At 33.5% G+C, this 15,833-nt stretch overlaps 1 protein-coding gene across 3 annotated transcripts in view; it reads right to left on the bottom strand.

Annotated features, from left to right (window-relative positions):
* Nucleotides 1-15,833, bottom strand: part of BLTP1 (bridge-like lipid transfer protein family member 1) — a 213,980-nt gene that overhangs the window by 41,113 nt on the left and 157,034 nt on the right. For 2 of the 3 annotated variants that reach the window (XM_078445786.2, XM_078445787.2), the window contains exons 55-61: nt 11,265-11,362; nt 10,325-10,510; nt 9,556-9,724; nt 7,809-8,020; nt 6,524-6,722; nt 3,092-3,151; nt 1,038-1,264 (exon numbers count right to left, since the gene is read on the bottom strand). In XM_078445786.2, coding sequence (XP_078301912.1) covers nt 1,038-1,264; nt 3,092-3,151; nt 6,524-6,722; nt 7,809-8,020; nt 9,556-9,724; nt 10,325-10,510; nt 11,265-11,362 — 1,151 coding nt within the window. Of the gene's footprint in view, nt 1-90; nt 292-1,037; nt 1,265-3,091; nt 3,152-6,523; nt 6,723-7,808; nt 8,021-9,555; nt 9,725-10,324; nt 10,511-11,264; nt 11,363-15,833 lie in introns of all 3 variants that reach the window. The other variant, XM_078445781.2, reaches the window with a different exon arrangement.

The raw sequence follows: 15,833 nt of genomic DNA, 5'->3' as shown, positions 1-15,833 counted from the left end.
AAAGCCATCTATATCAAGTACGATGATTAGAATTCTCCAGTGATTCAAATCCCTTCATTTTCACAAGGAATCTATTTAGTGGCTACCTACGTTTCCCCATGAGTGAGCTCTGCATGCTTTCAAATGGGACTGGCTAGACTGAGGGGAGCCCCACATCTCTGGGTCACACAGATACTCTGCAGGAACAGAATAGCGCTGATTTGGGGGCGTCAGGCCTAGCAGGTGATTTACAAGTCGCTGCCCAAAGGTGAGCTTGTGGCCATCTCCACTTACTGAACTTCCATCTGAACTCTAAATGATAAACAGTAACATTAATTTTTTAAAAATTTCTTCCCAAGAACAAGACTATTTCAGGAAACAAGAGTTAAAGGATATTTTGTTTTAAAAAGTTTTAAGTCAGTACCAGAATGAAAGTAGTGAGTAACTTGATTTTTAACTACCAAATAATTTATACTATAAAATGTATAGACGGAAATACATCTTTTTAAGTGTATACTTCATTTTGTGTGCATGCACTTTGCTTTGAGATCCATTTTTTAGCATCTTTCTTTCTTGAGATATAATCCACGTGCCATAAAATTTACCCACTTAAAATGTACAATTCAGTGGTTTTTAGTATATTCACAAAGTTGTACAACCATCATCATAATCTGTTTAGAACATTTTCACCATCTCCCAAATGAAACCTCAAAAGTAACAGCAGTCTCTCTCCCCATCTAAACCTCCCCGACTCTCTCAGCCCTCAGCAGCCACTAATCTACTTTCTGTCTCTACAGGTTTGCTTGCACTTTGCTTTTAATGTTAGTACATTACCTTTAAGTTAAGGCACAAGTTTGTTGACAGTCATTATGAAAACTATCAATTAAAAGACAATATTATAAAAGCAAAAACCAGCATTACAAAATGCAGACACATGGAACCACCATTCTCTTCCTTTACACTTAGCAACTACAATATAATAAATAACATTGAGTTAATCAAATCCCTATTTCAGGGTAAAGGCCAGTCTAGAAAAGTCTAACAGTAAGTTTACTTACAGTATGGATAGTGGGAGACATAGTATCAACTTCATCCTCATCGGACAGATCAGCTATGTTCACTGAATTGAGATCAGCAATATCATCTATGTCCTCCTCTCCTGTCAGTGTCGTAAGGGTATTGCCCAGAGCATTAAGCCTTTTGCCAATGTTAGGATCCATGTGGACATCAATCCCACACATTTTCCATAATACATTGAGCGTCCATGTTCCAGCACTACTACTTTCTGTTTAAATGAAGAAGTGGCATTTTGTTAAGTCTTGAGTATAAACGTTTAAATAATCCTATATTTAAGGAATAAAATGGATGATAGCCTTGTGTAACAACTAACATCTCTCACAGCTAGGTCTCTCAGAAACATCAGACTGTGGGATTGACTTCCCTTTGCAAAGTGTGCATCTCGTTTCCTCTGTGCAGCACCCTTCTTTCTCCTGTGAACTATAGATTCCCTCTTCTCCCCACCCCCAAGCTGATCTACCTTTCTATGGTTGTAGTGGGAATTGCCACAATCCTCACTCATTAGCCAGAATTAGATAATTAGGCCAAGTAAGAGTCAAAGCTGGAAAACTAAAATCCCTTCCCTAGACTTCAAAACCAGTGGTCCCTTTCTAGTGATTGAGGTTGGAGAGATGAGGCTCATGAGCTGTTGGCAGCCGTGTTTCCTGCCATGTGTAAGGAGGAGGTCAGCACTATGAAGAAAATGAAGCAGCCAGGGAGGAGCAAAGAAGAGTCCTAGTGGGAATTGAAATCTTGGTTCCTGTAGTTCCTGAGGGCTCCTTGAATTGAGCTGGTTCCTTACCTTCACTGAGATAGCCATTCCTAAGTTTAATTGTGATCCGTATATATCCTTTTAATAAATCCCTTTTGGTTAAGCTAGTTTGAGTGGGTTGCTGTCACTTATAAACCTGAGTTCTGAAAAAGACTTTTATGTGACCTTTCTCCAAATAAGTATGTTTCCCTCAGTCATCACCCTTTCCTTCTAACATTACTCCTGGAAATTTCTTAACTTTTTCAGGTCTCTGTCAGTGGGACTAGTGGCCTTACTACTTTCTGAGACAATTTACTTAGGATGAGTACCAACGCTAGGCTTGGGGGAAGATAAAGGGAATAGTAAGGAGAGAAAGGAAATCTGCTAACTTTAATCAGCTTCTACTCCCACTGACATTTTAAGAGCCCTTAAATAAATATCTCCCTTTAGCTTACCGTAACTTAGTTATAAGTAAAATAAATAAAAATTTACGCCATGAAATCATCTTAGTCAAGACAGGTTATAACTTTAGAGTTATCTCCTAACTTATTTCCTAAGATACTTTTTCTCTCTAATCCTTTAAAGGTTCTGCTTTCTTGCTCAAGGGAGAAAAAAAAAAATTCAATGGCTCTCCCTTTGTCCACCAAATTAAGTCCAGACTCCTTAATTTTTTTCCAATATTATTTTTCACACAATTCTGTTCCACCCAGTTTGGACAATTCTAACTAGACACTGTTTTCACAGCATGACTAATATTCTGTCTGCCTGAATTTTCTAATCCATGCCTTCCAGTTATTGCTTAAGAAATAATTTTATCTGTCAAGTCCCTGTTCACGTTTGTTAAAATATTAAAAGAAGCTTTTTCTGATTCCAGTATCCTTACAAATTTGAAATTTTTCTCTCTCTTCAACAAATTTCAGTGGCAACTGGAATTTTATATTTTATTGAACTTATCACTTATTATAGCTTAATTATGCTGCAGAGCCTTAACTATATCAGAATTTATACAGAGTAGAAAGTATATCCTATCCATCTTTGTCTTTCCCAAAACTTTTTGCCATATATTTTATACACAGCAAGTGTCTAATAAATAATTGTTAAATAAATAAAAATATGCTAATATTACAAAAATAATTTTAAAAAATCAGGGAACATCAGAATTAGTTTAAATAAAAAATTCTTACTGTTAACATAAAGGCTATAAATATACATATATAGATATGTATATATATGTATAAAAACGCAGAATTCTACCTCATATATGTAAGAAGAAAAAAGAAAAAGTTATACCAATTGTGAACCTACCAGCAGCTGCTTGTCCTGTAGTCCTAGAACATACTTCATAGGTGCCATCTGGAACTACACCTGCACAAAAAACCACCCCCCAAAATAGTTTTCAATAAAATTATGCTTGTGATTAAATATTATACTGCAGTGTTTTGCCCAAAGATTAATACCTAAATATAAATAGAATAGAATCACTAGCCTCTTTAGCCTTCAGTTTCTTCATTTTGTTATTTAAAAAAATTTTTTTTAACATTTTTCATTTTTTGAGAGACAGTACCAGAGGGAGACACATTTCGAAGCAGGTTCCAGGCTCTGAGCTGTCAGCACGGAGCCCGATGCAAGGCTCGAACTCACAAACATTAAGATCATGACCTGAGTCGAAGTCAGGACGCTTAACCAACTGAGCTACCCAGGGGCCCCTTTAGGCTTCAGTTTCTAATCTGCAGAATGAAACGACTACCTTAGATGACTCATAATATTTCATAATTCAACATTTTTTATTTTATGCTTATGAGAACTTAACTGCAACTTTATCTTTACACTCTGCATGTGACAATACCTGACTGAACCTGAAATTCTAGTTTCTAGAGGCTTTGACAATTTGTGCCATCATTGGAATGGTACTTTGATAGATACTCAAATCTGAGTTGCAGAAATACTACAATATATTTGGGAGAAAGAGTTTATTAAGTGAAAATTTCTATTATGTGGGTTTTTTTTTTTTTTTTAACATGATGCCAATACCTAAAATCTATAGTTTGAGACGTATGTTACCTGTACCTCACATACAAATTATAGAATATGAGAGAACTAGATCTTGTCCTAGGGTAAAATATTGCCCAATTCACCTTTATAGTCATGGTTATAAAACAGAGCAAAAGAAACTTAGTTAACTCTTCAAATCTAAGAATGCCGGAATGAAAAGAAAACCCTCTGAAATTTGAGTAACATAATTTAGGCCAAATGAAAGCTAGTAAATAAAAAAAAGGATAGAAAACTTTTAGGATTTTTAATCCTAAGAAGTATCAGAGAATTTTTTTTAAATTCAGTTTTAAAAATTATATAAAATCATATATTACGAGCCATGATGAGTTAAAAAGGAATATTAAGATTTTTAGGAGTAGATCCAAATGCTGAAAGTGAGGAGAAGGGAATCAACTAAATCACTCTAATCAAAGAGCTTGAAGTCTTTCAAACTTTTTTTTTCCATGCTACATTTTCAACTTCTAATGGTTTTTATAATTTCTATAAATACATGTTACTGAACAGAGTCTTATCTTTTCTATCTACTTACAGGGTCCTTTGAACTCTTCCTATAGATTGTCCTTTCTAATTTTTACTGTAATTCCTAGAAAACATTATCACCCTAGAGAGGCAATTCCACTGTGCCATCTTTTTTCTAGGGCCTGATTTTAAAATGATCTGTAAAAAAAAAAAATCCTAAGGCATAACTCTACCTTTCCTTGTTTCTCTACCCTAACTCAACCCTTTTTTGTCAAAAATATTAAACGTCGTTTATATTCTATTTATTATTACTAACAAAAACTAATCTGCCCCTTTTATAATTTAGAATTCTTAAATCAATGAAGCAACCACTCGTCTGCTTCCTTCCCAAGACACCAAACCAAAAACATGTTATAAACAAGTCATTTAATATCCTACAAAACCTAAAATAAACCATGATTATTATCACAATTATCAGCATGTTTGTATTCTACTTGGTATATATACTCTGAGGTGCTGAGTTATTATTTATGCATTTTTAATATATTTTTGATTTTGATTCAGAGGCACATTTCTCATGCATTTTCCTTTTATAATAAACTGTTTAAGAAAGGTATTCTTCCTTTGCTTCCAAAATATTCTATCCATTTTAATGATTATAATAATGGCAGGGGCGCCTGGGTGGCTCAGTTGATTAAGCGTCCGACTTCAGCTCAGGTCATGATCTCACGGCTTGTGGGTTTGAGCCCTGCATCAGGCTCTGTACTGACAGCTCAGAGCCTGGAGTCTGCTTCAGATTCTGTGTCTCCCTCTCTCTCTGCCCCTCCCCAGCTCATGTTTGGTCTCTCTCTCTCTCTCAAAAATAAACATTAAAAAAAATTTTTTTTTAATAAAAAAAATAATAATGGCAAAGATGTCATCTTAATACAAATCAGTAGATCTAAATTTATTTTAAGAAAAAAATAGACAAGAATTATAGTGATTTTTAAAAGTTTTTAATATTTTTATTTTGAGAGAAAGAGGAACAGGGAGAGAATCCCAAGCAGGGTCCAGGCTCTCAGCTCAGAGCCCAACATGGGGCTTGATCTCATAAACCGTTAGATCATGATCAGAGCCTAAATCAAGAGTCAGATACTCAGCTGACTGAGCCACCCAGGCGTCCGGAGTTACAGTGATTTTTAAAAATAAATATAACAACTGTGTAAAATATTATTTGTAAAGATTTCTGATCCAGGTTATTTTTGGTCTTTTGAATATTGGGCATAAGTACTTTGATATCAAGGCTTCTTAGTAACCTGAAGTATTTCAGAGAAATCCCAGTATTTTATATGAATTACCTAAATGAGAAGCATACAATACTGAGAATTTCACCTATAGTTTTATCTAAGTTTTAATCAACATGGAATGTCAAAACTTCAATTTTTGATATAAAAATAATGAAGAATATTCATGTTCTTTAAAGAATACCCAGAACTGGAAAGATTTTCTTCCAGTGGAGAGGGCAAAAGAACTGCATAAACAACCGCATGCTACCTTTTGTAGAGTAAGTATTAATTTTGGCTTAGAGACTGGCTGAGGAATTTTAGTTCACAACCTTTAATTCCTCAAATGCAGTTTTTTCTTTATTATAATATTAATGGTGATTTGTTAACTCTGCTATAATATTTAATATATTAAAATAAAAATAAACCCATATACTTTCAAAATTGTATATAAACACAGCTTTAGTTACTCCCAACCTCCAGTATTATGGAATTGGAAGAATTCACACAAGTTATACTCTGTAGCTTACAAATTTAGACACATGGATTTATTAACGTCAATATTTTGTGGCTGGAGTTCCTGTTCCTGGTTATCTACAACCTGTTCTATGTTATATGATGAACTAGTTCTTACACATTTATCACTTTCTTTCAAGATCCCCACGGAACAAAGATGCTTTATCTGGTCATTCATGAATCAACTACAGGAACAAATCAGGTAGTAAACAAATCTTCAACTGTTATACTATTAAGCAGAATGCCTAATTGGTTTACTTACCCAAACTACTGAAACCAGACATTTTTCACAAATATGAACATTTAACTAGAAATAGTTCTTATTTCACAAAATCCAATAACATTCCTATAGCTGAGCATCCTTTGGTTTTACAAATAAAGACACTATTTGTTTTTTTTTTTCAATTTAAACAAATTCTAAACATCATACAGAAAATAAGTCACTCACAGGCATTCATCACTAGATCGCCACGAATTTCTGGTTTCCAGTCATCCCACGACGTCTCAAAGCCATCAGCAAAACGAATACAAAAGTTTTTGAAATGCCCTTTACTAACCAGAGATTCTGAAGAACAAGCAGTGATGAGAGTACTTTCAATGGTCAATACTAAAGCAGAACCAATGTCAAGGTCTCCAGTGTGATTAGACTGCAAAATATATTGAAGAAAAAAATAAGACAAAATACAACACTTTTTTAAATTTGGAAATTCTCACAGAATTCCTAGGAACAAAAGTCTGGAAAACGTCAAGCCTAGAAAGTTTAATTAGAAAGTACCGTAAAAAGATGCTTTTAAAAATTACTGAAGTGAAATACATTTGCCATGTGCGTCTTTTTCTTTTTTAACTCGCAAAAGGTTAATTATCTAGTTTTCTATCTCAAGCTTCTGATTTAGTTGTGGGGAACATTCTCATTATGACAACCACCGTCAGTGTGTATGGCTTTCCTGAGTTCTGTCCATCATGCCATTAAAAAACTACCATTTTTCAACTCCTGAGGCATAAATATATGTTGCCAATCCTCAACCCAGGGCTTTTCTTCACAGTGTGTTGCCAAACAAAATACTAAAAGATAAACCCATTTGACAACAGGTTACAGGTTATTTACAGTAAATTTTAACAGTAAAATAGACCTCTGTATTTGTTCTAATTTTAATTTCTTAAGCCTGATAGGGGTTTATAGCCCTTTTTTGTCTCATACACGTGTCCACGCAAATATGTACTCCTAAGAATTAGTCCTAAATTATGAAAACTCTTGCTTTATCCAACACACATACTTTGGAAGTTTCATTACCAACTATTTCAGCTTAAAAGCATTTTGAAATTCCCTACTCTAATTTAGATGAGGTTACTAAACCCTATTACACAGTATTCTTAAATGTTCTTTTGCTTCTATTTTATTAACAAGTGCATGCCAAAGACTTATTTGCTAAAAAACAAAACAAATAGATTCTGAAAACTAAGCTGTTTATTTCCAATGTAAAAATTAAGGCTTATTAGATGGGTATCAATCTCATCATAATTCTGATGAAGAGCGCTTCAGAGCAAAGTCTCATGAGATACCTATTTAATACACTGTGGATGAATAATGGCTGAAGGAATTCAATTTTACTTGCTATTTACTAAACCCAAGTTATAAATTGTTAATCTGAAAAAATTGTTATACTCTATATACATAGAAATGGTTAGTAGAATGTTTCACTCTTAATCTTAGACTATGATTTGATTTTCTGTACCTGCGCAGTATTTGTGATAGGCAGACATATTCCCAGATCATTCACAGTAAGCTGGAGGAAGAGAGTCCCAAAGGCCTGGGCTGATGTTTGCTGGATACCTGGTAGCATATCTACTACTTCCTTTGTAGCCATATGGATATCTTTATGTAAAGCCATTCGTTGTTCATTCCAGTTGTCATAGGCAGCCTTATAATTCAGCCAAAACAGCACAGCTTTTTATAATTAAGGCAGGGAGGAAAGAAAATTTAAATGAAAGCTGTAAAGCTGTAAGGCAAGTAAACCTCAATAGCTACAAAATCTGGCTTATTACTAAAATTATTCCCACCAAAAAATACAGCATTAGAATTAGGATCTAAGATGATATGGTCAATTTGACAGAGGAAAAAAAAAAAAGCAGAAAGCAGGCAAATGCATAATGGCAGAAAAAAGAAAATAATCCAGGTCCATTTGTTCATGTAATAAATTATTTGTGAAATGCCAATTAGATGCTATGCAACAGGATGCAATAACAAATGAAAACAAAACATGGTCCCCAACTTTGTAGACTTTACTGTTAAAACTGTTAAAAATTCCTGAAGGAGAGGTACATAACAGTAGGAGTATACATTAAAAAGATGTGACCTACAAAAGTCAAGACATCTGAGTCTGTAATAAGAATGAAACCTTAAGGAAAACCTCCATTTAATGCTGTGTATAGAGGGAGAAGCCTAAAGAGGAGGTAAACATGAAGGAGCCAGAGAAGTAGAAAGAAAAGCAAGTATCCTGGACACAAAGAATGCAAAGTACTTTAAGAACTGTTGAAAGCTGATGAAAGGTAAGATGTGAAATGAAGAGTAAGTGCACAGAATTTAACAAAATAAAATGTTATCCATAACACTGCCAAAAGAACAGTTTTCTAACAGACTTATCACCAGCCAATGCCTACACCAATTTAAATCTTAAATGGCGTCATAAATGGTTCTTCATTACTTCTAAGTTACAATTCCAACATATTTGCCCAATATACAGTAATGAGATTGTATCTATCTGTTCAGCCTTATTTCCTATTATTTTCTTTTATGAAAGCTGCTATAGTTTTTAGACCTCTGTGTTCATATATACTCATTCATATTCTCTCTCATTTGGTAAACATTTATGTAGTTCTTACTATAAGCCAGGGACTGTTCTAAAACTTCAGATACAAAGATAAATAAGACAAGCTGTCATTTCGTTGTCTTCCTAGTGAACTTCTAACTCCAAGTCGAATCTGAAGAATTAGTTTTCCCTCTAAGAAGAACAGGCAAAGTTAGAGGCTCACTCAGATACTAGAACATGTATCTCTCTAACTCCTCTCTGTAGTGTACTTTGCTCTTTCCCACTGGACTGAGAGTTCCTTGAGGGCAAAGGTCCTGTTTTCCTTATTTGTATTCCATGCCCAGACAGGAAATGTTTACAGACAGAATAAGTGAATAGACAGTGTCAAAACAAATGGGTACATTAGTTTTTGAAAGGAAACCTTATTAGCATTACAATCAGAATTCTGAATCAGACATCCTATATATCCCATGTAGAAGGCAAATAACTTTAAAAAATAAAATAACTTTAAAAGCTGATATAAACAACAAACTTTTCTTGGATGTTCACATTTCAAATTTAGGAGACATTTAGCTGTCAAGTATTTACACCGGTAAACTACAAATGATTCTTATCCAACATTTCCAAAACGTTTCTAACTCCAACAAGACAGTGTTGATGGACTTTATCTTACCTCTGTCAAAGGCCACAGGCTGTGCATAAACAATTGGTCTATTCAAGGTAATAAGCACAGCTTCTCTATCTGAAGAACCACTGATTTCTTCTCGGAGGGCATTTCTTAATCCAATTCTGGTTTTAAAATAGGCAACTTGATGAAAATCAGAACCAGCTTCCTCATAAACCTAAAATAAAATTAAAGGCTCAATAAAATCAAGTAATGGAAAATGTTCCGACAAAAAAAACTAAACATTTTAATAATTTCTAGCAAAATAAAACAACAGTAACAAAAAAGCCCCCCATGAGCTGTGAAAGTTAAATTTTTATAAAATAAAATCTGATTTATTGCTGTGTGTGCAAATATATTTAACTTTTTATGTTTAACATTATGGCAAGAAAAACTTACCAATATTAAATAGTAAGAAACTTAGTAACATTTTAAGAGTTGGCCAATGTTAGTACCCAGTGCTGAAATAAAAAAATAATGCTTAACAAAATAAAAAGAAATTATAAACAAATATTTATGAAGATGCTGAATTAAGCTTCACATGATTGCATTTGCACTAAACTATAAACTAATAATATAACACCCAAAACACTAAGTAAAATGCCAAACTAAAACTCTGAAGGCCTTCTTAAATGAGGCTTCTTCACTCCAATTTACAATTAAAAATTTTAGGAACATTAAAAACATTTTTTTTAAAGTATAGTAATATTTAAAGTAGTTCAAATTGATATACAAAATTAAAAGCCAAAATTCTAATGTCAGCAAATTCTGTACTCACCTGATGTTTGACAATTTGTCCTAATGCCAGATTTAAATCCACTTGGCATTTACCAAACAGTTTCAGATAGCTGCTGCTTCCTGGTGAGGCTTTCGTTTGAAGTCGGTTTGAAAGTTCCAGCTCTATCAATCCAGTTTCAAATCTCACAGCTCTCATTGATGGAGTTGTGGCTGTTACTTGGATGCCCTAGGAGATTATGTTAGGAGGGAAAACAAGAATCTTAAATCAACAATATACACTCACTTAAATGACACCTTTCAATATATGATAAAATAGCCATGTTTAAAATACATATGGGTTGTCTAATGAGCTGATAAAGCTGTCAACATTCCTTAATTTCTCATATTAGTAGTGGATTTTTTAGCTATTAAATTTCATTTTAGTATTTTGTATTTAACATCTGAACTGTTCATGGGTTAAAAACATTAATTATAATTAAAGAACTATTTGGTAATAATGATATTTTTAACAATGCTGATATCTTAAATATTTGAAATATTAAGGTTTCTATTAAGGTATTATTGTTAATTGAACAAATGTACAAAATATATCTTACAGAGTAACTTATAGCTGTAATAATTAGAAAAAAATTAAAATATTTACCAGTAGGGAACAGTTAAATAAACTGTTACAACTATATAATAAATAGTAGAGCTGTTGAGGAAGATAAAGTTGATCTATATGTTCTGACATGGAAAGGTATCCAAAGTTTTTAAAATGCATAAATAATATGCATATGTAAAAATACAAATAGAAAAAAGTACTAAAGAATATTCACTTGTTAAAGCCTTTTCTCTTGAGTGGATGGGGTTATACTTCATTTTTATTTTCTACTTGGCACATTTATGTATAATATGAGTTTTCTATAACTAAAAAATTAGAAATTTAGAATTAAAAAATTAGAAAAATACTTTGAAAAGTATAATTATTTGTATGTTACCTTAAACTGCAAATTCAGGGAATAGAGTAGAATTTTAGGCTTATCTCCATCTGCCGTCCCATCATGTTCATTCCAAAGAGGAATAGGCTGCTCCCCACCTAAGTAAATGTGGGTGTGAGGAAATCACTTTAAAAGGAAAATGATAATTATTTTGTTCATTTAAAAAAATATAGAACAGTTATTTTCTGTTTTCTGATTATTAATCCAATTGTTATTAGGGAACCTTAGCCATGTTACATTTCCTGCCATAGATATAAGACAGGGATAATACTGCACATGTAGGCATTTATTAAGAACATTTTATAAGGGCAAAATTAAAACATTATGTATATAATTAAACAAATGTAATTATATGTCTCATTTTTCCATTTATGGGAAAAAAGTAAATTGGACTAGTTTCTTCAATCAAAAATGTTATTTACATTTAGATGTGCTGCAAACAAAATAAAAAAAATAAAGGTGGAGAAATTTTAAACATAAGCTAATATGTGCTAATAATAAAGAGTATGTCAACAAAGGTTGGTCCTATAAATTAAAAAAAAAACATGGGGTAGGAGACCCTGGGATACAGTTCCTATTAATATCATTTGCTGTCCATCAATATGACATCCACAAAATAATGTTCTGATGTTTTAATGTATAACTTCTATTTCCACTTTTCTTCCTCTTGATGAAAAAATTTTTCTGCATATATAATCTTTAAATTCTCCATCTTAAAGTGATTAATCTTTTTGTATGTATGCTGAGTTTAGCATCATCCCAGGGAGCATATTATACATATGGGATGAGAAGTTTTCTCCACTAGGGAATCAAATTAATGCAATCTATCACGTCAATAGGCTAAAGAAGAAAAAATCACATGGTCATATCAAGAGATGCAGAAAAAGGGGTGCCTGGCTGGCTCATTTGGAAGACTGTGCAACTCTTGATTTGGGATTATGAATTAGAGTCCCCGTTGGGTATAGAGATTATTTAAATGAAAAAAAGAAATTTAAATAAAAGAGAGAAATGCAGAAAAAGCATTTCACAAAATCCAACACCCATTCATAATAAAAACTCTCAATAAAAAGGAATAGAGGAAATTTCCTCAATTAGATAATATCTACAAAAATCTAGAGTTAAGATCATGCTTAACGGTCAAAAGCTTGAAACTTTCCTACTTAGATAAGGTACAAGCAAGGATGACTCTTCTTACCAATCTTGTTCAACATTATACAAGAAGTCCTACCTAATGCAATAACACAAGAAAAGGAAATAAAGGGTATACAAATTGGGAAAGAGAAAATAAAATTGTCTTTGTTCACAAATGACAGGATTATATATATTATTTGTGTGGAAAATCTGCAAGAACTGGCAAAAAAACTCCTGGAACCAATAAGCAATTACTGCAAGGTTGCATGTAAGGTTATTAATGCACAAAGCCCAATCACTTTCCAACAAAGAGTGGAATTTAAAATGAAAAACACAATGCTAGGCTCAGTCGGTTAGGTGTCTGACTTCAGCTCAGGTCATGATCTCACAGTTTGTGAATTCAAGACCCACACTGGCTATGTGCTGACAGCACGGAGCCTGCTTTGGATCCTCTGTCTCCCTCTCTCTCTGCTCTTTCCCCACACATGCGTGTGTGTGTGCATACTCTCTCTCTCTCTCTCAAAAAGAAAAACAAAAACCACAATGCCATTTACATTAGCACCACAAAAAATTAAATACTTAGGTATAAATTAATAATATAAGTACAAGGTCTACATGAGGAAAACTACAAAATTCTGAGGAAAGATATCAAACAAGAGTATGGAATGAATGAATGAATGAATGAATGAATAAATAAAATAAATAAATGGAAAGATATTTCATGTCCATGGATAGGAAGACTGAATACTGTCAAGATGTCATTTCTTCCCAATTTGATCTATAAATTCAATGCAATTCCAATCAAAATCATAGCAAGTTATTTTGTGGGAATCAACAAACTGATTCTAAGGTGTGTATAGACAAAAGACCCAGGATAGCCAATTAGGGAGAAGAAAAAAGCTAGAGGACTGACACTACCTGACTTCAAGACTACAAACTACAGTAATCAAGGCAGTGTGGGACTGGTGAAAGATGAGACAATGTCAATGGAACAGAACAAAGAGCCCAGAAAGAGATCCATATAGTGAACTGATCTTTGACAAAGAAGCAAAGGCAATATAATGAAGCAAAGATAGTCTTTTCAATAGATGGTGCTGGAATAACTGGATATCCACATGCAAAAAAAATGAATCTAGACGTAAGCCTTACATGCTTCACAAAAATTAACTCAAAATGGATCACAGATCTAAATGTAAAACACAAAACTATAAACGTTTTATAAAACGTCATAAGAAAAAAACCTAAATAAACCTTCGGTACGGCGATGAGTTTTTAGATATAATACCAAAGTCATAATCCATGAAAGAAAGAACTGATAAACTGTACTCCACTAAAATTAAAAAATTTTTCTTTGCAAAAGACAGTGTCAAGAGAATGAGAAGACCAGCCAAAACTAGGAAAAAATATTTCTAAAAGGTATAATTGATAAAGGACTGTTTCTAATACATGCAAAAAGCTCTTAAAACTCAATAAGAAAACAAAAAACCTGATTAAAAAATGGGCCAAAGACTTTAACAGACATCTCACCAAAGAAGATACACAGGTGGCAAATAAGCACAAGGGAAGATGCTTTATACATATCATCATATCATCAGGGAAATGCAAATCAAAACAATCTTAAGATACCACTACAAACCCATTAGAATAGCCAAAATTTGGAACACTGACACCACCAAACGCCGTTAAGGATGTGTAGCAACAAGATCTCTCATGCATTCCTGGTGGGAATGCAAAACAGTACGGCCACTTGGGAAGACAGTTTGATAGTTTCTCATAAAACTAAACACACTCTTACCATATGATCCAGCAATCACACTCCTTGGTTATTTCCCAAAGGAGCTAAAAACTTATGTCCACACAAAACCCTACACACAGATATTTATAGCTTTATTCATAATTGCCAAAATATGGAAGCAACCAAGGGAGGGATAAATAGGTGGAGCACCAAGGATTTTTAGGGCAGTGAAACTACCCTGTAGGATACTATAATGGCAAATAAATGTCAATATACATTTCTCTAAATCCACAGAGTGTACAACACCAAGAGTGAACCCTAATGTAAACTATGGACTTTGGGTGATAATGGTGTGCCAATGCAGATTCATCATTTGTAACAAATGTGCCACTCTGGTGGGGGATGCTGATAATGGGGGAGGCTATACATGACTGGACACAAGGGGATATTTGGGAAATCTCAGTAACCTTCCCTCAATTTGCTATGGACCTAAACATTCTCTAATAAGTAAAGTCCATTTTTTTAAAAGCCTATTTTTTTGTTGATCTATCACAGCCTTGAATATCTTTTAGTAGTTTCAGAAAAATTTATTTTTCTTAAAATGTAAAAGCAAGAGCTCCATCTCTTACAAATGTATTACACAATAATTTTAGCTTATAGAAATATCAGATACTGTTAGTCACATTAACTTCATTTTTTTTTTTACCTCATTATGAATTAAATATATGAAAGGCCCAATTCTCAGAAGGGAACCTCCTTATATGTTTCTAAGATGACTGTACATATTCAAAAATAAATCTTTTATGTTTACTAGGTCAGTGATTATCCATGTCTTTCTAAAATCAAGGGAGTCCGTGAGAGTAAGATTACAAGAATTGATTCCTCAAAAAAGAATTTCCTAACAAACTTGATGACTGATGTAAATGAGTATTCCTAGAGCTAAATGTAATATTGAGAAAATGTCCTAGAGCTAAATGTAATATTAAGGAAAAGCATGAGAAAAAGGTGTAAGAAAAAAAGAAATAAGGACAAAAGCTATGAAGATTTGGTAGACGAGGGAAGCAATACCGAGATTAGAATACTAAGAAACTTGGTTATAAGGGTTCAAAGCATTCCCTCTCAGTAAAGAGTACCTTCTCTGGTTTTGATAAGATCTCCACTCTATGAGGTTCTGGTGATAGCTAGATGATACACAACTTACTTTCAGCTATTTTCCTAGAGTTCATGGCTGTCTCCAGTCAGGAATGACTCAAGGATCAGACCTAGCCACTAAATGACTTTAGAATCAGAATCTTATTTCTGAATTCTCCACAGTGATTGGTAAGTCTTCATGGTTAGAATATTAAATTTTAGTCTTCTTTTCCAGTTCATTCTTCATAAACTTAGGAATATACTTTCACTCCTCACTGCTTGCAATTCAAAGGTTAAGAAAAGCCTTTCTCGGTTGCTGGGTGGCTCAGGTCATGATCTCAAAGATCCTGAGTTTGAGGAGTAGTGGAGCCCTATTTGGATCCTCTGTCCTCCTCTCTGTCTCTCCCCGCTTGTGCATGCTCACTCACTCTCTCTCCCAAAAACAAATAAACATTAAAAGAAAAAGATTTTAGAGGAGCCAAGATGGTGGAATAGCATGGAAGTTTTGTTTTGTTTTTGTTTTTTGCGTCTCGCATCCATGAAATGCAGCCAGATCAATACTAAACCGTCCT

The sequence above is a fragment of the Panthera onca genome, chromosome B1 (genome assembly GCF_046562875.1).
Source record: "Panthera onca isolate mPanOnc1 chromosome B1, mPanOnc1 haplotype 2, whole genome shotgun sequence".
NCBI lineage: Eukaryota > Metazoa > Chordata > Mammalia > Carnivora > Felidae > Panthera > Panthera onca.
The sequence above is the reverse complement of the archived record's forward strand: the minus strand, read 5'-3'. Positions and strand labels throughout refer to the sequence as shown.